Source organism: Trachypithecus francoisi, unplaced genomic scaffold, assembly GCF_009764315.1.
Source record: "Trachypithecus francoisi isolate TF-2019V2 unplaced genomic scaffold, Tfra_2.0 Lachesis_group12, whole genome shotgun sequence".
Lineage (NCBI taxonomy): Eukaryota > Metazoa > Chordata > Mammalia > Primates > Cercopithecidae > Trachypithecus > Trachypithecus francoisi.
In genome coordinates, this window is record NW_022681457.1 from 96805353 (window position 1) to 96826477 (window position 21125).

At 41.3% G+C, this 21125-nt stretch overlaps 1 protein-coding gene across 12 annotated transcripts in view; it reads left to right on the forward strand.

Moving 5' to 3' along the window:
* EYA3 (EYA transcriptional coactivator and phosphatase 3) overlaps window positions 1-21125 on the forward strand; it is a 121965-nt gene that overhangs the window by 91260 nt on the left and 9580 nt on the right. For all 12 annotated transcript variants that reach the window (XR_004441003.1, XM_033227534.1, XM_033227533.1 and 9 more), the window contains 5 exons: window positions 2253-2342; window positions 4934-4992; window positions 8740-8900; window positions 12474-12588; window positions 13627-13748. Coding sequence is in view for 11 of the 12 variants with exons in the window: in XM_033227534.1 (XP_033083425.1) it covers window positions 2253-2342; window positions 4934-4992; window positions 8740-8900; window positions 12474-12588; window positions 13627-13748 (547 nt within the window). In the remaining variant the exon portion in view is untranslated. The remainder of the gene's footprint in view (window positions 1-2252; window positions 2343-4933; window positions 4993-8739; window positions 8901-12473; window positions 12589-13626; window positions 13749-21125) is intronic.

Below are 21125 nucleotides of genomic sequence, written 5' to 3' on the forward strand. Positions count from 1 at the left end.
CACCTGAGGCCAGGAATTTGAGACCAGCCTGGCCAACAGGGTGAAACCTCGTCTCTACTGAAAATACAAAAATTAGCTGGGCATGGTGGCACGTGCGTGTAATCCCAGCTACTAGGGAGGCAGAGGCAGGAGGATCACTTGAACCTGGGAGGCGGAGGTTGCAGTGAGCCGAGATTGCACCACGGCACTCCAGCCTGGGTGACAGAGCGAGACTCCATATCAAAAAAAAAAAAAAGGAGTCTCGCTCTGTCACCCAGGCTGGAGTGCCGTGGTGCAATCTCGGCTCATTGCAAGCTCCACCTCCCAGGTTCACATTATTTTCCTGCCTCAGCCCCCCGAGTAGCTGGGACTACAGGTGCCCACCACCACGCCCGGCTAATTTTTAGAATTTTTAGTAGAGATGAGGTTTCACCATGTTCGCCAGGATGGTCTTCATCTCCTGACCTCGTGATCCACCCGCCTTGGCCTCCCAAAGTGCTGGGATTACAGGTGTGAGCCACTGTGCCCGGCCAAAAAAAATTTTATGTATTTACATATACACATAATATCATTACATGAAAAACTTTTTTTTTACATTATAAACAAACACTAAGCTTCATGGTGAAATTTTTGGCTTTGACATTTAAGTTCACCTTTGAGGTGAAGAAGATATAATGGGAAGAGCACAGGACTGGGAGTCAGAAGACCAGAATGTGAAAATATAATATATATATATATCTTGTATTATATATATCATTATATAAAATATATATTAAAATAATATATTAATGTAAGAAGTATATTCATATATGTGAATGTATTTATATATATAGTGATGTAATTTATATAAATTATATATCACTGTGTGTATATAATGTATATATCTTATATAAATATATACAGTGATATATATGTGTATAAATACACGCGCACACACACACACACACAAACATTTTGAGACAGAGTCTCACTGTGTCACCCAGGCTGGAGTGCAGTGGTGCAATCTCAGCTTACTGCAACCTCTGCTTCTTGGGTTCAAGTGATTCTCCCACCTCAGCCTTCCAAGTACCTGGGACTACAGGTGTGTACCACCATGACCAGCTGTTTCTGTTTTAACTTTTATAGAGACATGGTTTCACCATGTTGCCAGGGCTAGTCTCAAACTCCTGGGCTCGAGCAGTCCTCCTGCCTTGGACTCCAAAAGTGCTAGGATTATAGGCGTGAGCCACTGTACCCAGCCAAATTTTATTTTTTGTGGAGACGGGGGTCTTGCTTTGTTGCCCCAGCTAGTCTAGAACTCCTAGCCTTAAACAGTCTTCCCACCTCAACCTCCCAAAGTGCTGAGATCACAGGTGTGAGCTAGCTGCCTTGCATGGCCAGCATTGTGTGTCTTTTTAGAAACATATTTTCTGGGCCGGGTGCGGTGGCTCAAGCCTGTAATCCCAGCACTTTGGGAGGCCGAGACAGGCGGATCACGAGGTCAGGAGATCAAGACCATCCTGGCTAACCCGGTGAAACCCCGTCTCTACTAAAAAAAATACAAAAAACTAGCTGGGCGAGGTGGCGAGCGCCTGTAGTCCCAGCTACTCGGGAGGCTGAGGCAGGAGACTGGCGTGAACCCGGGAGGCGGAGCTTGCAGTGAGCTGAGATCTGGCCACTGCACTCCAGGCTGGGTGACAGAGCGAGACTCCACCTCAGGAAAAAAAAAAACATATTTTCTGGCTGGGTACAGTGGCTCACGCCTGTAATCCCAGCACTTTGGGAGGCCGAGGCGGGCGGATCACAAGGTCAAGAGATCGAGACCATCCTGGCTAACACGGTGAAACACCATCTCTACTAAAAATACCAAAAATTAGCCGAGCATGGTGGCGGGCGCCTATAGTCCCAGCTACTCGGGAGGCTGAGGCAGGCGAATGGCGTGAACCCAGGAGGCAGAGCTTGCAGTGAGCCCAGATCATGCCACTGCACTCCAGCCTGGGCGACAGAGCGAGACTCCATCTCAAAAAAAAAAAATGTATTTTCTGTCCTCATTTATCTCTATGAAACTACTAATTTCTAGAAACTAAGGTCCTGAAATTTTTAACTGTCCATACCTTCTCTATTTTACAATTGTGGATTCTCATAACTGTGAATGAAATTGCATCAATGATAGTTTGAAGCACAGTTGGGAACTCATGTGTTTTGACCTTGACCTAAAATAATTTTGAAATTTGAAGATTAAAACGAGGACTGTGACTACCAAGTCAAGCTGATTTTTTCTTATTGTCTTCTAGGACCCAACAGTAGTGATTGGCTCAGGTTTAACAATGGAAGAAATGATTTTTGAAGTGGCTGATACTCATCTATTTTTCAATGACTTAGAGGTAAGCATTTTAAATTGTTTCTGTGCTTCAGTGAGACATTTTATTCAATAACTATTTAGAACTTTTACTTATTATATTTAGAAAATATGTGGTTAGATAGGGTGGATAAGGAGAGGCCAGCTGGCCACTAAGGCATACATACATAGAGAAATAGTACTTGTGGTTGAGTCACCACAGTTTTGATTCTGACCTTCAATTTTAATAGCTCAAAAATTTGATTTTTGTTAATTTATTTGAAGGTGATCTAGTACTAGGGGAAAGGCCAACCCATCAGGCAAAACACTGACATATAAACCAATATTCTAACTTAATAATAATCTATATTAAATAATATATATAAAGTGAGTTTGATTATTTGTACTCTCAATTATATTTTGACTTTTCTTCCATTTTACATTCTTAAAGGATAGTCTCCTGATTTGTCAAATCTATAAATGGTTACTCTAACCCATCATATTTTATACATGTTTGTTGTTCATATATAGGTTAACCTTGATATTCAGAATAATTTTATAGTTGTGTGCCGGAAAAACCAGGAAACACTAAGAGCTTCATGGTGAAATTTTTTGGCTTTGACATTTGAGTTCACCTTTGAGGTGAACATGGGGTAGTGGAAGGAGCACAGGACAGGGAGTCAGAAGACCAGAATGTGAATCTCACATAGGGAAAGTTATGTTCTCATTCTGGGCCTCAGTTAAGCAATCATCCTACACAGGACACTACCAACAGTGATTACCATCTATGGAGAGGGATGAGTTGTCAGGACACAAAGGTGGGAGGGAGCACACTTTTCACTTCATGACCTTTGAATTTTGAGCTGTGTACTACATATTTACCTAGTTTTTAAAAGAGTGAAAATTTTCAAGTAAAATAATACAGGATTTTATAGGCTGGGCATTGTGGCTCACGCCTATAATCTCAGCACTTTGGGAGGCCGAGGCAGGCAGATCACTTGAGGTCAGGAGTTCAAGACAAGCCTGGGCACCATGCTAAAACCCCATCTCTACCAAAAATACAAAAATTAGCCGGGCATGGTGGTGCACTCCTGTAATCCCAGCTACTCAGGAAGCTGAGGCAGGAGAATTGCTTGAACCCAGGAGGTGCAGGTTGCAGTGAGCAAAGATTGCACTACTGCACTCCAGCCTGGGCAGCAGAGAGAGACTCTGTCTTTTTAAAAATAAAAAAGAGAAAGAAAAAAGCAAAGTAATCATTTTTTAAATCTTTTTTTATTTTATTTTATTTTATTTTTTAGTAATAGAGATGGGGTTTCACTCTATTGCCGAGGCTGGTCTCAAACTCCTAAGCTCAAGTGATCCTCCCACCTTGGCCTCCCAAAGTACTGGGATTACTGGCATGAGCCATTGCACCCAGCCAACACAAAGGAATCCCATCTCTTTTAAAATAAATGTCTGTTCTACTCAACAGACAATTCTTCAATAAATTAATAGTGCCCTAAGTTCCAGTACTTTTGTCTAAACTCCATAATGCTTAAATCTTCCCTCAACTTCATATGTTGATAAATTAGGACATCATAGTTTTTATTCAGCAAACATTTATTGAAAACCTACTACATGCCAATAATTATTGCCAATTGTATTTGTAATGATTTTCTAGACATAGTCCTCACTCAGGGACTGAAAGTTCTGTGAAGAATTTGACCTGAATGTGTTCCTGCCCCCCAGGTCAGTGCTTCTCAACTTTAGGGGGCATAAGAATCACCTGGGGAGCTTCTTAAAAGTGGAGATTCTAGGACTTCACTCTCAGAAATTCTGATTCAAGTAGGTCTGGGATGGACCCAAGAATATGCATTTTTAAAAAACTTCCCCAGAGGATTCTGATGCAGGTACCCTAGGTGGTATCAGAGGAGTACATCCATTAATTAGGCAGTGGGCGGCATTTTATGTCAGTAGTAGCATGGGCTTGGTGGAAAGAACCTTGGATTAGAAGCAGGGGGAAAAAAAGAAGCAGAAAACCTAGGTTATTTCTAGTCTCTTTCTACCACTCACTAATTGTATGACTTTGAGAAAATCATTTCACCTCACTTTTAAAACATGAGGAGATTGACTTAGATGACCTCTTCTAACTCCTGACTTTGAAGTTAGAAATTTCAGTCATTCTCGGTTTTGATACCACACTCTACCAGCATCTGTTTTGTCTATAAAAATTTACTGGGCACAACTTACATAAGGATACTGGACTAGATCAGAGAGATGCAAAGGAGATGTGACATGTGGCTCCTGCCCCAAAAGACCTGCACTGTAATAGGACTTACAGTCTAGTGTAGGACATAAGAACATTTGAAGTGTAAGGGAGCTTGTGCTTATTCCCATGAGCTATTGGAGAAATGAAATATTGAAATAGGAGTAGAAATAAGGGATGGGATAGTTACAGAATTCATGAAGACTGTGGGATGTGAATCAGTTCTTAAAGGAATTGGACAGCAAGGGGTATGAGAGTGATCACCCACACATAAGCGATTCCATAAGGCATTTCATTATCCTGACACTGTATATGGTCTTTTTATGGTATGTCATGATGGTTATACCACTCCTACTCCCTGGACTGAAGTAGTGTGTTTCGTCTTTTAACAGGAGTGTGACCAGGTACATGTGGAAGATGTGGCTTCTGATGACAATGGCCAAGACTTGAGGTGATAAACATAATGATTCTTGAACACCAGTACACTTGTTATGTGCAAGATCTGTCTAGGTTTGGAGGAAAACAAAGATAAATAGAATATATCTCTGAAAGAGCTCACAACCTGTTAGGAGACATAGAAACAAACATAGTTAACCATGATGTAGAGTGTGAGAAGGTGACAATAGAAAATGCTGTGGAGCACAAGAAGAAAGAATTCTGATGGGGATAGGGAGTGGGTGGTGCCAACATTGGAGAGGCCTGCTCAGTAGAGTTGCATTAGAGCAGAACCTTAAAGAATGGGTAGCAAGCCAGGCACGGTGGCTCACGCAGTAATTGTAGCATCTTGGAAGTGCAAGGTGGGAGGATCACTTGAGTCCCAGAGTTCAAGACCAGCCTGGACAACATAGGGAGACCTCATCTCTGTAAGGCAGTCTTCTACATTTTATTCTAGTGAAAGCTAAACCAAGGAGATCTCAGTGGCAAAATGCTTGCTCAGGCTTCTCATTCCTCTTTCTTCTGACCCAGTAGCCTTAGCTAAGAAGGATCCAAAAATTTATCTAACTTAAAGACTTATAAGAAAAAAACCTGTCACATCTTTTCATATTAGTTTGTTTTAATGTTTATCCCTTTTTATAAGTAAAATGTTCTTCCCAGTAACTACCCCAAAATTCAGTGTTCCATCCATGAGTTCTCAAATGTGGAGCAGAACTGGACATACCACCTTAATAAGGACTGAGTCAGGTAGAGCTGAGAATATTGGAAGGTTTCACTTTCAGGTACAGCATCCAGTTGTACATGTTGTGTTGTCACATGGTCATGGAGGGCATAATTCTTATGACACTTTACTGTTCTTTTCAGGGAAAGGTCTGGTCTGAAGAGTTTATATTCTGCTCTGAATCCTAGTTTTTTGTTTTTTTTTTCTTCTCTTATATGTGTGGCTAACCAGTAATTACCTATCATATCTTAGCAGCTATCTTTTCTTAAGCACAGAATCTCACTCTTAGCATATTGGGATCTATTTTAACTTTTGATTGAACCAAGTTGTTCAGTCATTTTTAGATCTTTACTTATGAAATATTAATCCTTCCTAGTTTGTATGGTTGTATTATCTGTTGGTATGCAACAAATTACTCCAAAGTTTAGTACCTTAAAACAGTTAAATGGCCAGACGCAGTGGCCCACGCCTATAATCTCAGCACTTCAGGAGGCCAAGGCGGGCTGATCACTTGAGGTCAGGAGTTTGAGACCAACCTGGCTAACATGGCGAAACCCTGTCTCTATTAAAAATACAAACATTAGCTGGGCGTGGTGGCATGTGCCTGTAGTCCCAGCTACTCGGGAGGCTGACGCAGGAGAATTGCTTGAACTCGTGAGGCAGAGGTTGCAGTGAGTCAAGATCATGCCACTGCACTCCAGCCTGGACGACAGAGTGAGACTCCATCTTGAAAAACAAACAAACAATGAAACATTTATCCTCTCACAGCTTCTGTAGGTGAGGAACTTAAAAGTGACCTAGCTCGTTTTTTCTTTTTAAAAAAATACTTAAAATTTTTTATTTTATTTTAATTTATTAATTTTATTACTCTTTACACAATTTCTTTTTTTATTTTTGGCTAGAGTGCAATGGCACCATCTTGGCTCATTGTAACCACTGTCCCCGCCTCCCTCAAGCGATCCTCCAACCTTAGCCCCCAAAATAGCTGGGACGATAGGCACACACCACCACTCCTGGCTAATTTTTTGTATTTTTCTTGAGACGAGTGCCATGTTGCCCACACTTGTCTCAAACTCCTGAGCTTAAGGAATCCACCCACCTCAGCCCCTCAAAGTGCTGGGACTACAGGTGTGAGCCACCACACCCGGCTTGTACTCAATTTCTTTTTTTTTTTTTTTTCCTTTTAAGATAGGGTCTCGCTCTGGCACCCAGGCTCTGGAGTACAGTGTTGTGATCATAGCTTGCTGTAGCCTCAACCTCCCAGGCTCAAGTGATTCTCCCACCCCAGCCTTCTGAGTAGCTGGGCCCACAGGTGCATGCCACCACACCCAGCTGATTTTTCCTTTTTTTTTTTTAGAGACAGGGTCTCCCTGTGTTGCCTAGGCTGGTCTCGAACTCCTGGACCCAAGTGATGCCCCCTCCTTGGCCTCCCAAAGTGCCGGGATTACAGGCATGAGCCACCATACCCAGCCTACTTAAAGGATTTTAAATCTAGAAAATCTATTATTAATTTATTTTTACAAATTTTATTTTGTCAAGGTAAAATATACATATAGAATTTACCATCTTTATCATTTTTTAAGTGTACAGAAGTGGTTCTTTTTTTTTTTTTTTCGTTTTTCAAAGAAACGGGGCCTGCTCTGTTGCCCAGGCTAAGGTGCCATGGTGCGATCATAGTTCACAGTAGCCTCCTGGGCTCAAGTGGTCCTCTCACTTCAGCTTCCTAAGTAGCTAGGACAACAGGTACATGCTACCATACCCGACTAATTAAAAACAATTTTTCTTAGAGATGAGATCTTGCTGTGTTGCCCAGGCTGGTGTCAAACTCCTGGCCTCAAGCAATCCTCCCATTTCAGCCTCTCAAATAGTTGGGAATTACAGGCACCAACCACTGCATCTGGCCAGGGATAGTTCTTCTCCCTCTCCCTCCCTGCCCCAGGCTGGAGTGCAGTGGTGCGATCTTGGCTCACTGCAACCTCTGCCTTCCAATCTCAAGCGATTCTCCTTCCTCAGTCTCCCGAGAAGATGGGACTACGGGCATGCGCCACCACTCCCAGCTAATTTTTGTATTTTTAGTAGAGACGGGGTTTCACCATGTTGGCCAGGCTGGTCTGGAACTCCTGACCTTAGGTGATCCACCCACCTCGGCCTCCCAAAGTCTGGGATTACATGCATGAGCTACCACATTCAGCCCCAGAGGTAGTTCTCAATTAGAGTTTCTGGCGTTGAAATCAAGATGTTGGCTCGAACTCTAATCATCTGAAAGCTTAACTGGAGCTGCAGAATGTTCTTCCAATCTCTGACATGTGGCTGATGACAGAAGGCTTTAGTTCCTCATTACACATGCCTCTCCATGGGGCTGCTTGAATGTTCTCACGTGACAGCTGGCTTCTTCCAGAGCAAGTGCTCCGAGAGAGCAGAAGAAACCTACTCTCTGAAGCCTAACACTATCACTTTTATCACATTCTATTTATATTCTAAGTATAGTCCATACCCAAGGGGAGCAGAATTAGAAGAGAGGAATATCAGATAATTTGTGGATATATTTTGAAGCTACCACAGTGACCTATAAACATAAACCAGCCAGCAGATCACTTGAGAAAATATCTGCCATTATCTTACCATTGTTAGCATTTTAGACTATTTGCTTTCATTATTTTTTCATGTTTCTCCTTTTTACATAGTTGCCATCACTGTGTGTGTATGTGTACTCACAAAATTTTATATTCTGCTTTTTTCACTGTGTGGTTATTTTCTGTCATTAGTGAAAAAGATGCCTTATCCCAAGTCAACCTCTAAGGAATGCTGGTGCTTGAATTGTTTCTACCTTTCCTTCCCTCTCTCATTTCAATCCTTTCTTTGATAGAAGTAATAAGTGTGAGATAGAGAACTAATGAAAGATATACTCTGACAGAGACCAGGAAGAAGATCCTTAAAGCCATTGGCCTTATTTATCAGATACCAAGAACCCAACCAAATAGCACTCAAACAAAAACTTTATGCTGTATAAATTTTAATTTTTATTGTCTTCTCTCCTTGCAGCAACTACAGTTTCTCAACAGATGGTTTCAGTGGCTCAGGAGGTAGTGGCAGCCATGGTTCCTCTGTGGGTGTTCAGGGAGGTGTGGACTGGATGAGGAAACTAGCTTTCCGCTACCGGAAAGTGAGAGAAATCTATGATAAGCATAAAAGCAACGTGGGTGGTAAGTGTGGCATCTAACCAGTCTGATTCTCTGTTTCTTCCTGGTTTCCTCCTTACCTTTCCAGGGATTCCTTAGATTCCTCATGACAACTGCTTATAAATTATACCACAGTAACATGTTAAACTCTGTATTTAAAAAAATTGAGGTTTGGTTGAAACCTTTTGGGAGGAAGCTCTATATTTCTAACGGGCTTCTCTAAGCATAATTTTGGAAAGTTCTCTTGTTCTCTTTGGACAAATGCCTTTTTAAAGGAAACGTGTTCTGTAGATTATGTTTGATGACATGTATCACAACTACTGTCAATGCTAGTTAGTAGGGTGCCACCTTTTTTTTTTTTTTTTTGGCTGGTTTATGTAACTATCAGGACAAGTCAAATAGAACTAGCTAGTAACTTTTCGCTGATGGAAATCTAGGTCCAGGATTGTAGGTTGGCAATATCAATGTGTTGTGATTTGAAGGATCTTGGAAATTCTTTCTGACCAGAAATATTTCAAATGCCAGATGCCACTATGCCTAAAATTCTATTATTTAGAATTAATTAATCATAGATTGTTTGAATTAAAAGAGACAGAAGTCTAATCTAAATTCCTCACTTTGCAGTTGAGAAAAGTGATGTCCATCATAGGGGTAGTGGGGGCAGCTTATTCATGGTCACATTGCAGATTTGTAACCATTCCATGTTTGAAATTCACATTCCCTAACTTTCTGGTCCAGTGTACTTTCATGCAGCTCCTTTTTTAGTGAGGTACCCTTTTGAGAAAATATTTAAAACTGTAAACCATCACCCTCAAAGATACACATACATATAAAATGTTGCTCGAAGATTCAGAGATTACATAGACTGCCTAGAGCAGAGTTCCCCAGTTCCCAGGCCTCAGACTGGTACTGGTCAGCGACCTGTTGGTAACCAGGCCACACAGCCACATAGCAGGAGGTAAGTGGGCCGGCAAGTGAGTATTACTGCCTGAGCTCGGCCTACTGTCAGATCAGTGGCGGCATTAGATTCTCATAGAAGTACAAATCTTAATTGTGAACTGCACATGCAAGGGATCTAGTTGCATGTTTGTTATGAAAATCTAATGCCTGATGATCTGAGATGGAACAATTTCATCTTGAAACCCCCTGCCCCCATGGAAAAATTGTCCTCTACGAAACTGGTCCCTGGTGCTGAAAAGGTTGAGGACTGCTGGACTAGAGGTATTTTACTCAAGGTCAAGAGCCCTTGTACTATAATATGCTGCCTTACAATATGGTGCAGAAAGTAGGGCCAAGACTTTAAAGATCAATTTGGTTCATTTCAGTTAACAACTCTCTAATACCAGATAAAAGTCATGGGCTTCCAGACTTTAGGAATCTAATTACTTTTTTCAGATTCCCCTTTTTATTGCTTATTTCTTCTCATGATTCAAAGCCAGTATTTCTTATTTTGGCAACTCCAAGTCTTTTTGCACTTTCTTTCTCGCAAACACTAGCCTTTCTTTTGTTAGTTTTCATATTCAGCCTGAGTCTCTTATTTTTTCCTGCCCAATGCCTGGACCTGGTTTCCTGAACAAAGTGATGTAACCCTGTGTGAGAATCCTCTGAGCCTACTTTGGAGAACAGATTAAAATTAATGGCCAGCTGTATGTTTTATACCAATATGAATTGATGAAAGTGTCACATCATGTATTAGTTGAGTATATCATATATAGGTACTGGTTTTGTTGTCGTTTTATCCAAAATGTTAAGACAGTCGTCTAATTCTAGACTTGCATTGTGGAACCATCAGTCTGAAAACAAATTATACTCCAGTTCTCCTCCTCACAAAAATGCCATCTGCTTTTATGGAGTATTACTAATAGAATACAGGATTTTTTTTTTAACCTTCACTATAGAAAATTCAGATCCAGATTTACTGTTTGAATATTTTAACTGAAGTGTCTGAGAGCAGGCTCCCATTCATATGAGTTCTCTTTTGTGCTTAGATATCTAATCTTGGACAGTGTTTTAGTGTGTTATCAGTTGGAGTTGTTTCAGAAGTACAGTACAGAGAATTAGTTATTCAACCTGGAATTTCATGTCAACATGTTCTGAAGCAAGCGGACATGTAGTCACCATAGAAGTTGTGTGGAGTAATGGAAAGATTTCTTAAAGACCAAAAGCTACGAACTTACTGTGTAATCTTAGGGCCCTTTTTTTCATTGGGTTGGTTTCTTTACAGAGAGATTAGAAATGCTGAGGACTCTTCTAGCTGTAACACTAATTTTTCACACTTTGGTCCTTGATGTCATATTCTAAGCAGTGCAATTCAAAGTGTGGTCCACCAGTCTGCCAAAGATATGGTATTGGTTGGTGATGAAATAAGGAGCTTGCACCAGAATCTTCTTATTTCTGTCAGCTGATTTTATTGTTGTTATTGTGTCCCTGTAACAACACTTTTTTAAAAATTTATTTTTGCCTGAACATCCCCAAAACACTCTGATAAAGAAAGTAAAAATGGCATTCTGAGTAGCACTACTCTAAGGTTTCTCCAAGAAGAGAAATTAAAAAAAAAAAAAAAAAAGAATGCCAGGCACAGTGGCTCACACCTGTAATCCCAGCAGTTTGGGAGGCCAAGGCAGGTAGATCATGAGGTCAGGAGTTTAAGACCAGCCTGGCCAAGATGCTGAAACCCTGTTTCTACTAAAAATACAAAAATTAGCTCGGCATGGTGGCAGCTGCCTATAATCCCAGCTACTCGGGAGGCTGAGGCAGAGAATTGCTTGAACCCGGGAGGCAGAGGTTGCAGTAAGCTGAGATTGCACCACTGCACTCCAGCCGGGGCAAGAGAACAAGACTCCATCTCAAAAAAAAAAAGGCACTGGTCTTGTCTTGACACCAAGAACCACACTTCCAAATCCTTGTTCACTCACGCCAACACTGGCCTCCCGCCAAATTAGGAGATGTTCAAGGAGAAACACAAGGTTGCCATGCTGGGGGCACCGCATAGCTCTGCTCCCTCGATGTCCTCTGTGATCCACATCCACAGTGAGATCTCCATGCCAGAACCCTGTTCAAAATGCTCTTCATGAGCTAGTGCTTCATGGGCTTCATAGCATTAGTGTACTGCATGAAGTCTAGGGACAGGAAGATGGTGGATGACGTGACTAGGGCCCAGGCCTGTGCCTCCACCACCAAGCGCTTGAACATCTGTACCCTGTTCCTCAACATCCCTGTGCTCATTGCACTCATGCTTTTCACCACTAGCTCAGTGATAATCTTCCAAGCAATTTCTCAGAAGATAAAGGATCTCCAAGGCCAGTAGTAGAGCCCATGTACTCCACTGATGACCCTGCATCCTGGGGCTGTTGGTCCTGCCCTCTTGACCCCACCCCTATATACAGCAGTTTATATTCACCTGTCTGCAATGGAATTCAATAAAGCACATGTGTTCATGGGAAAAAAAAATATATATATATATATATATGTATATATATAAACTCAGTAGAGTATTTCAGTGACTCACACTTTTTAAATTGAATTTAGAAGTTGCTTTCTCAGTGTCAGCAAATGTATGTTGTCAAATGATAAATGTGTTTGCTTTTATTCCTAAAGGCCTTCTCAGTCCCCAGAGGAAGGAAGCACTGCAGAGATTAAGAGCAGAAATTGAAGTTTTAACAGATTCCTGGTTAGGAACTGCATTAAAGTCCTTACTTCTAATCCAGTCCAGGTATGGAAATGGTTCTTTTAGGTCTCATCTTCTTAGAGACATATTCTTCTACTCTAGTTCAGGATGAGCCATTCTCTAAAACAGGGTTTGGGATAAGGGTAAAGAGGAGTTTAAATGATGTAGGGAAGTATTTGTGTTAGGTGGGAAGCAAGGTCATTTTATGTTAATGGCACACCTTCTAGTTTTAAGAGAATATTTATATATGAAATCCTTTTTCTTTCTCCTTACTTTTTGCTCAAGAAATTAAAACTCAGTAACCCATAATCTCTAGTCTGGAAGTTGGGCCTGGTGACGTCAAAGAATACATGGAGGAGATGTATTACAAATATCCTAGGTACAGGAAGCTCCAAGAAGTGTATCCAGACCCACTCAAGAAGGCAAGATTCAAAAGAAAAAGGGTACATTAAGCAGATTAAGGAGATTTCAACATGAAGCTTAGATTGGGAAATAAATGCACCAGTCTGTGTCTGCACCAATACCCTATTGCTCCCTCCCTCAAAGCAGGAATTCCAGATCCACAATGTAGTAAACAGTAAAACTGACACCAAGGAGTGGATATCTGGTGATGGTAAAGGACATGTAAAATTAATGTGTATTCTGCAGTCTGTGTTGCTATTGTATAAAGAACAAAGCAAACACAAATCATATCTCATGGACTGACTTGCATTAAGATGAAAGAGTACAGCTCAGAACTTTTTCTTGTTTTCTAAAATATGGTATCAGTGACATGGGCTGGTGGTATTTATCAACAAGTATTTGTGACTAGAATGGTTAGAGGGGAAATAAGGCAAGAATTAACTAAGTTGCTGCTCTGCGTCCACTAAGAGACAAAAATGAGTAGAACCTCTGCCCTTTAGTATAGAAAGTAAATGAACATGAAATAATGAGTAGTAGCTGAACATTGGCCCTGAACAGTGTCATACCAGGTCCTTTAAGGTTAATTTTTAATAATTACATTGTAAAGAGTTGGCACGTATGAATTCTTGCTCCCAGGTTGGTTTAGTTTCACCTTTTCTTTTCCCTTTTACTCCCTTCTAGAAAGAATTGTGTGAATGTTCTGATTACTACTACCCAGCTGGTTCCAGCCCTGGCCAAGGTTCTCCTATATGGACTAGGAGAAATATTTCCTATTGAGAACATCTATAGTGCTACCAAAATTGGTATGGTTTCTATGCTGTTTCTTGTTACTGGCCTTGCAATAAAACTTTCTACTCATGATGCACCTATTATTTTCTAGCCCCTCTGTTAGACACTTTATATGTAATACCTATAATCCTCACAACAGTCTTCTAATATTTTTGGTAATGCAATTGAGGCTTAGTAGTTATATAGCTTGCTCAAGTTCTCACAGCTAGTAAGTCACATAAGCAGGCTGTTTGATAATATTTGAAAGAACGTAATATCTAGCTTAGAAATCTATTTTTGACTCATTTCAAATTTCTCTTTTTCACAGAGAATATCTAGTATAATAGAAAAAGCACTAGATTAAAAAGCAAGCTCTAAACTGTATACCTAAAAATGGTGGCCAGGCAAGATGAATCATACCTGTATTACCACCACTTTGGGAGGCTGAGGCGGGAGGATCACTTGAGGCCAGGAGTTCAACACCAGCCTCAGCCACATGGCAGACCTCCGTCTCTACAAAAAAAGGTTTTTTTAATTAGCTGGGCGTGGTGACACGCAGCTGTAGTCCTAACTACTTGGAAGGTTAAGGTGGGGGGGGTCACTTGAGCCAGAAGTTCAGTGCTGCAGTGAGCTATGTGATCTTGCCACTGTGCTATAACCTGGCTGACAGAATGAGATCCTATGTCTTAAATAAAATAACAGGTGTTGACCAAAAAATTAGCTGGGGTGGTGTCAGGCGCCTGTAGTCCCAGCTACTCGGGAGGCGGAGCTTGCAGTAAGCCGAGATTGTGCCACTGCACTCCAGCCTGGGTGACAGAGCGAGACTTCGTCTCTAAATAAATAAATAAAAGGTATTGACAAGGATGTGGAGAAATCGGAACCTTTGTGCACTGTTGGTAAGATTGTAAAATGATGCAACTGTTGATAGACACAGTGGTGCATACCTGTGGTCCCAGGTATTTGGGAGGCTGAGGCATGAGGATCACTTGAGCCCAGGAGTTTGAGGTCAGCCAGGGTAATCTTCTGGGTAAATATCTAAAAGAATTGGGTCTCAGATTCTTGAAATATATCCAAATATCCAAAAGCAGGGTCTCAAAGAGATATCTGCACACTCATGTTTATAACAGCATTATTCACAATAGTTCAGAGCTTAGAAGCACATCAAATGTCAAATGTGGATGAATGAATAAACAAACTGTGGTATACACATACAGTGAATTATTATTTGACCTTAAAAAGGAAGGAAATTCTGTCACAGGCACCATCATGGATGAACCTTGAAGACATGCTAAATGAAAGTGAAATAAGACAATCACAGACAAATACTATATGATTACATTTATATGAGACTTGTAAAGTAATCACATGCATAGAACTGAAAGTAGAATGATAACTGCCAGAGGCTGGAGGGGAAGGGAAATGGGAGTTGTTCAACAGATGTAGAGTTGCAGTCATGCAAAATGAAAACATTCCAGACATCTGTTATACAATAGTTAACATGACGGAACTTTACACTTAAAAATTGTTAAGAGGCCAGGTGCAGTGGCTCACACCTGTAATCCCAGCACTTTGGGAGGCTGAGGCAGGTGAATCACGAGGTCAGGAGATCGAGACCATCCTGGCTAACACAGTGAAACCCCATCTCTACTAAAAATACAAAAAATTAGCCGGGTGTGGTGGCACATGCCTGTAGTCCTAGCTACTCAGGAGGCTGAGGCAGGAGAATCCCTTGAACCTGGGAGGCGGAGGTTGCAGTGAGCCAAGATCGCACCACTGCACTCCAGCCTGGGTGATCAAGTGAGACTCCATCTCAGAATAATAATAATAATAATAATTGTTAAGAGACGCCAGGTGCAGTGGTTCATACCTGTAATGCCAGCACTTTGGGAGGCTGAGGCAGGTGGATCACTTGAGGTCAGGAGTTCAAGAGCATCCTGGCCACAATGGTGAAACGCTGTCTCTACCAAAAATACAAAATTAGCCAGGCATGGTGGCGTGAGCCTGTAATCCCACCTACTGGGGAGGCTGAGGCAGGAGAATTGCTTGAGCCTGGGAGGCGGAGGTTGCAGTGATCCAAGATCACGCTACTGCACTCCCGCCTGGGCAGGCAGGAGGAAAACGAGAAGAATCGTGTCTTGAAAGAATGAAGGAAGAGTGATCAACTCATTCTAATGTTGTTGATGGGTCACATGAGACCCAAGGGCCAGGTACAGTGGTTCACGCCTGTAATCCCAGCACTTTGAGAGGCTGAGGCAGAAGGATTGCTTGAGCCCAGGGGTTCAAGACCAGCCTGGGCTACATAGTTATTGTTTTGTTTGTTTGTTTGTTTTTTAATTAGCTGGGAGTGATGGAGCGTGTCTGTAGTCCCAGCTACTTGGGAGGCTGAGGTAGGACAATTGCTTGAGCCCAGGTGGTCAAAGCTGTAGTGAGCCGTGATTACGCCACTGTACTCCAGCCTGGGCAGCAGAGTGAGACCCTGTCTCAAAAAAAAAAAAAAAAAAAAAAAGACTTGAGAATTGGATTGAAGATTGTTTTTAGCTACATGAAAGTCATTAATAGCTTTGACATGCAGTTTGATTAGGGGAGTGACCGGGATTAAACCCTAATTGGAAGTAGTTTAAGAGAATTGAAATTTTATAGAACTGGCATAACAATATTTTTATTCGACCTGTTCTAATATTTTTACTAACTTATTACTAAATGCGAGAGAATAGAAGGAGAGTTGGAGAAGGGAACTATACAACTCTTTAGAGGAGATTTGTTTGGAGAAGAACAAAAAAATAAAGTAGTGGCTCTAGAGGTATATGGACTTCAGAGGATTTATAAGATTCATAAGAGAAATTATATCTATTTTATATGCAAATGGAAACAATCCACTAGATGAGGAAAAATAATAATGGTGTCTATTGTGTGCTAGGCAATGCGAAGGCAGTAGGAATACAGCAGTGACAAAAATCCTCTGTTCTCATGGAACTTACCTTCAATCAGTGATGCTATGATAATTGGATTATCTATATAGAAAAGTAAGGCAGAATTGTTTTCCTTCTTTACGTTATATGCAAAAATAAATTACAGGTAGATTAAAAACTTACCATGAAAGGTAAGTTTTTTAATTTTTAGAAGAAAATATAGAAGAGTATCTGTATGATCTTAAGGTGAGGATGGACCTCTTTTAAGAATCAAAAAATAGTATAAAAAGCCAAAAAAAAAATAAGATCATTGATTGCATGGAACTTTTAATTTTACATACAGTTAAATATAACATAAAGTGACAAACTGGGCACAGTAACTCGTGCCTTTAATTCCAGCACTTTGGGAGGCTAAGGCATCAGTTTAGGCCAGGAGTTCAAGACCATCCTGGGTAACATAGTGAGGCTCCATCTCTACAAAAATAAAAATAAAAATTAGCCAGGTGTGGTGGCGAGTGCCTATAATCCCAGCTACTCAAGAGGCTAAGGCAGGAGGATCACTTGAACCCAAGAGTTCAAGGAGGCCGCAATGAGCTGTGACTGTGCCACTGCACTGCACTTTAGCCTGGGTAACCAAAGGAGACCTTGTCTTAAAAAAAGGTAACCAGACAAGCCACGTTTTGGGAGAAGGTATTTACAACACATTTAATTGGCAGTTAGAATACAGAGTCTATAGAGAACCCCTGCCAGGCTCAGTGGCTCACACCTTTAATCCCAGCACTTTGGGAGGCTAAGGTGGGTGGATCACCTGAGGTCAGGAGTTCGAGACCAGCCTGACCAACATGGTGAAAACCCGTCTCTAGTAAAAATACAAAATTAGCTGGGCGTGGTGGCACATGCCTGTAATCCCAGCTACTCGGGAGGCTGAGGCAGGAGAATCGCTTGAACCCGGGAGGCCGAGGTTACAGTGAGCCAAGATTGCACCATTGCGCTCCAGCCTAGGTACCAAGAGCAAAACTCCATCTCAAAAGAAAAAGAATGCAGAATCTACAAAGAACTCCTGCAAATCAGTAAGCAAGAGACAATTTTGAATATAGAAAAATAGGCAAAAACCTTGAAACAACCAGTTTGCTGAAAAGGGAAACAAAACTGTCAGTAAATATATGAATAAGTCCTTAACCTCACAAATTAAGGAACTGCAAATTAAGAAGATGCAAATTTAAATATGGTACATTTTCCAGCCATCAGATAGACAAAAATTTAAATCTAACAATGTAATGGGAACGCTGACTCTGCAAATGGGATTGAAAATGGATATAACCTGCTTTGGAGAACGTTAATGTCTAATGAAGTTTGAGGTGTACATAACCCTTTGATCATGCAATTCCACTTTTTATATATATATATATATATACTTTAGAGCAGGGGTCTGCAAATTACAGTCCATGGGCTAAATCCTACCCTCTGGCTGTTTGTGTAAGTTTTTATTGAAACCATGCCCACTTATTTATACAGTTGCTTTCACACTGTAGTAGCAGAGCTGAATAGTGGCAACAGGGACCATAGGGCCTGCAAAGCCTGAAATATATACTATATACTGTTTGACTCTTTATGGAAAAAGTTTGCTAACCTCTACCTTTGAGTAATTCTCACATGCACAAGGAGACATGTACAAGGATTTTTTTTGATGCACCCTTATTCATAATAGAAAATAACTGGTCTGTAAACCTGTCCATGAACAGAAAATTGATAGATATAATCAAACAACAGAATGCTAAATTGCAGTTAAAAGTGGATGAAGTAAAATTACATATACTCATAAGGATTAATATGAAAAACAATAGGCTGGGTGCAGTGGCTCACACCTGTAATCCCAGCACTTTGGGAGACCAAGGTGGGTGGATCACCTTCCTGGCCAACATGGTGAAACCCCATCTCTGCTAAAAATACAAAAATTAGCTGGGCTTGGTGGTGTGCACCTGTAATCCCAGCTCCTCGGGGGCCTGAGGCAGGAGAATCGCTTGAACCCAGGAGGCAGAGATGATAGTGAGCCGAGATCGTACCATTGCACTCCAGCCTGGACAACAGAGCAAGACTCTGTCTCAAAAAAAAAAAAAAGAAAAACTGATGAACAAAAAACATTGTAGATAGATAAATGTACAGTATGTAATATTTATATAAAGATTTAAAATATTTACATTTTAGGGGTATTTGAGAAGTTCTGTAATGTCTTGATTTTTTTTTTTTTTTTTTATCTAAAGCAACTACAAAGGTCAGGTGGAGTGGCTCACGCCTGTAATCCCAGGGCTTTGAGTAGCTGAGGTGGGAGAATCACTAGAGACCAGGAGTTTGAGACCAGCCTGGACAACATAGACCCCATCTCTACAAAAAAAAATTTTTAATTAGCCAGGTGTGGCCAGGAGCCGTGGCTCACGCCTGTATTCCTAGCACTTTGGGAGGCTGAGGCAGGCGGATTGCCTGAGCTCAGGAGTTCAAGACCACCCTGGGCAACGTGGTGAAACCCAGTCTCTACTAAAATCAGCTGGGCATGGCATGGTAGGGGGCACCTGTAGTCCCGGCTACTTGAGAGGCTGAGGCACCAGAATCGCTTGCGCCTGGCAGGCGGATGTTGCAGTGAGCCACGATCACGCCACTGCATTCCAGCCTAGGCAACAGAGCAAGACTCTGTCTCAAAAAAAAAAAAAAAAAAAAAAAATTAGCCAGGTGTGATGGCTTGTACCTACAATCCTAGGTACTCTGGAGGCTAAGGTGGGAAGAGCACTTCAGCCCACAAGTTTGAGACTTCAGTGAGCTATGATTGTGCCACTGTACTTCAGCCTGAATGACATAGCAAGACTTTGTCTCATAAATAAGTAAATAAATACAGCAACTATGAAGTGTTAAGATTTTACAAAGCTTCGTTGGTGGTAGGGATTTTTTTCTGTTTTTTTGAGACAGGGTCTCGCCAGGCTAGAGTTCAGTGATCACGACTCACTACAGCCTCGACCTCCCTGGCTCAAGCAACCCTCCCACCTCAGCCTTTCAAGTAGCTTGGGACTATTGGTGCACACCACCATGCCTAACTTTTCCTGTTTTTTGTAGAAATGGGGTCTTACTTTGTTGTCAAGGCTGGTAATTCTCTATGCTTTTTTGTGTGGTTGAATTACTTCATTTCCTAGGGATTGGGTGGAAGGGAACATATATGATAGCTCCCTTCAGATATTGTTACTGCTGCCGGTTGCTTTATGTATATCATAGGAACCCAGAGCCCTCACTGAGTCTCCCACGTCTGAAAGATAGATTTTTCTGTAGTGCTTATTGTACTGAGACCTGGCACCCACAGGCTCATCAGGCTTATATAAATGAGCTCATTCCCTCTGTCGGTAAGTGTGCTTATTTGGTGATTTTCCTCAGTCTCAGTTCATCCAGAGCTAATTTGCAAGGTTGCAGTGGGATCTGGTGTCATGGTAACCACAGTTACCAAGGCTTGAGGCTTTTCTTCACAGAACTGTGAAATGGGAGCAAGGAGAAGAAATACTTTTTCACTTCCTCTGAAATGATAGCAAAATACGGTTCTCTTAATGGCCATTCTGTCATTTGGGGACATTAAAGAGAATTCTCAAAATAATTTCTGAAAATGTCAGAAGTATTTTTTGTTTTGGGGGATTTTCTTGAGACAGGGTCTCACTCTGGTACCTAGGCTGGAGTGCAGTGGCACGATCATAGCCCATCGCAACCTTAACCTTCCCATGCTCAAGCGATCTACCCACATCAGCCTCCTGAGTAGCCAGGACTTCCGGCGTGCTCCACCACCATACCCAGCTAATTTTTAAATTTTTTATGGGGAAAAGATCCCACTGTGTTGCCCAAGCTAATCTCAAACTCCTGTGCTCAAGTGATCCTCCTGCCTTAGGCCTGCCAAAGTGCTGGGATTGCAGACATGAGCCACTGCCCATAGCCAGAAATATTTTAATAGAGACAACCCAGGGACTAATATTCTCCAAAGACTTGGCTGATCTTACAGTTCACCAACTTCGATTGCTTGACATTTGGTTAACTGATTAGTCATTGGCCTCATCCTCCTGAACAGGAAAGCTCGTATTCAGAATTGTTTTGAGAGTATAAATGGAAGTATTTTACCAACTGTATTGGAGTGAGTCCTGTTTTCATGGAGCTGCTTCTTTACTTTGAGCTGTTAATAACTCTCTTGGCCTCTTAATCCTTTTAAAGGAGACATTACAGAGTATATTTCATCCTGGATCATTGCATGCCAGGACAATGAAAATGTCTGTGTTCTTATCCTCAAAATATGAGTTACTGCCTTTGTTGAGTCTTACAAGAAAGTCAAATCTGACTCACTTAAAAGAGTTTTTTTGCTGCAGACAGATCATAGTAGACTGTGCATCTGGTGGAGGTTGGCTTAGTTTGTAAAGCTATAATGGGTGAAATGGAATTAAAGAACTCTTCAACACCTTGAACATAGTAAGAATTTATTATTAGTTG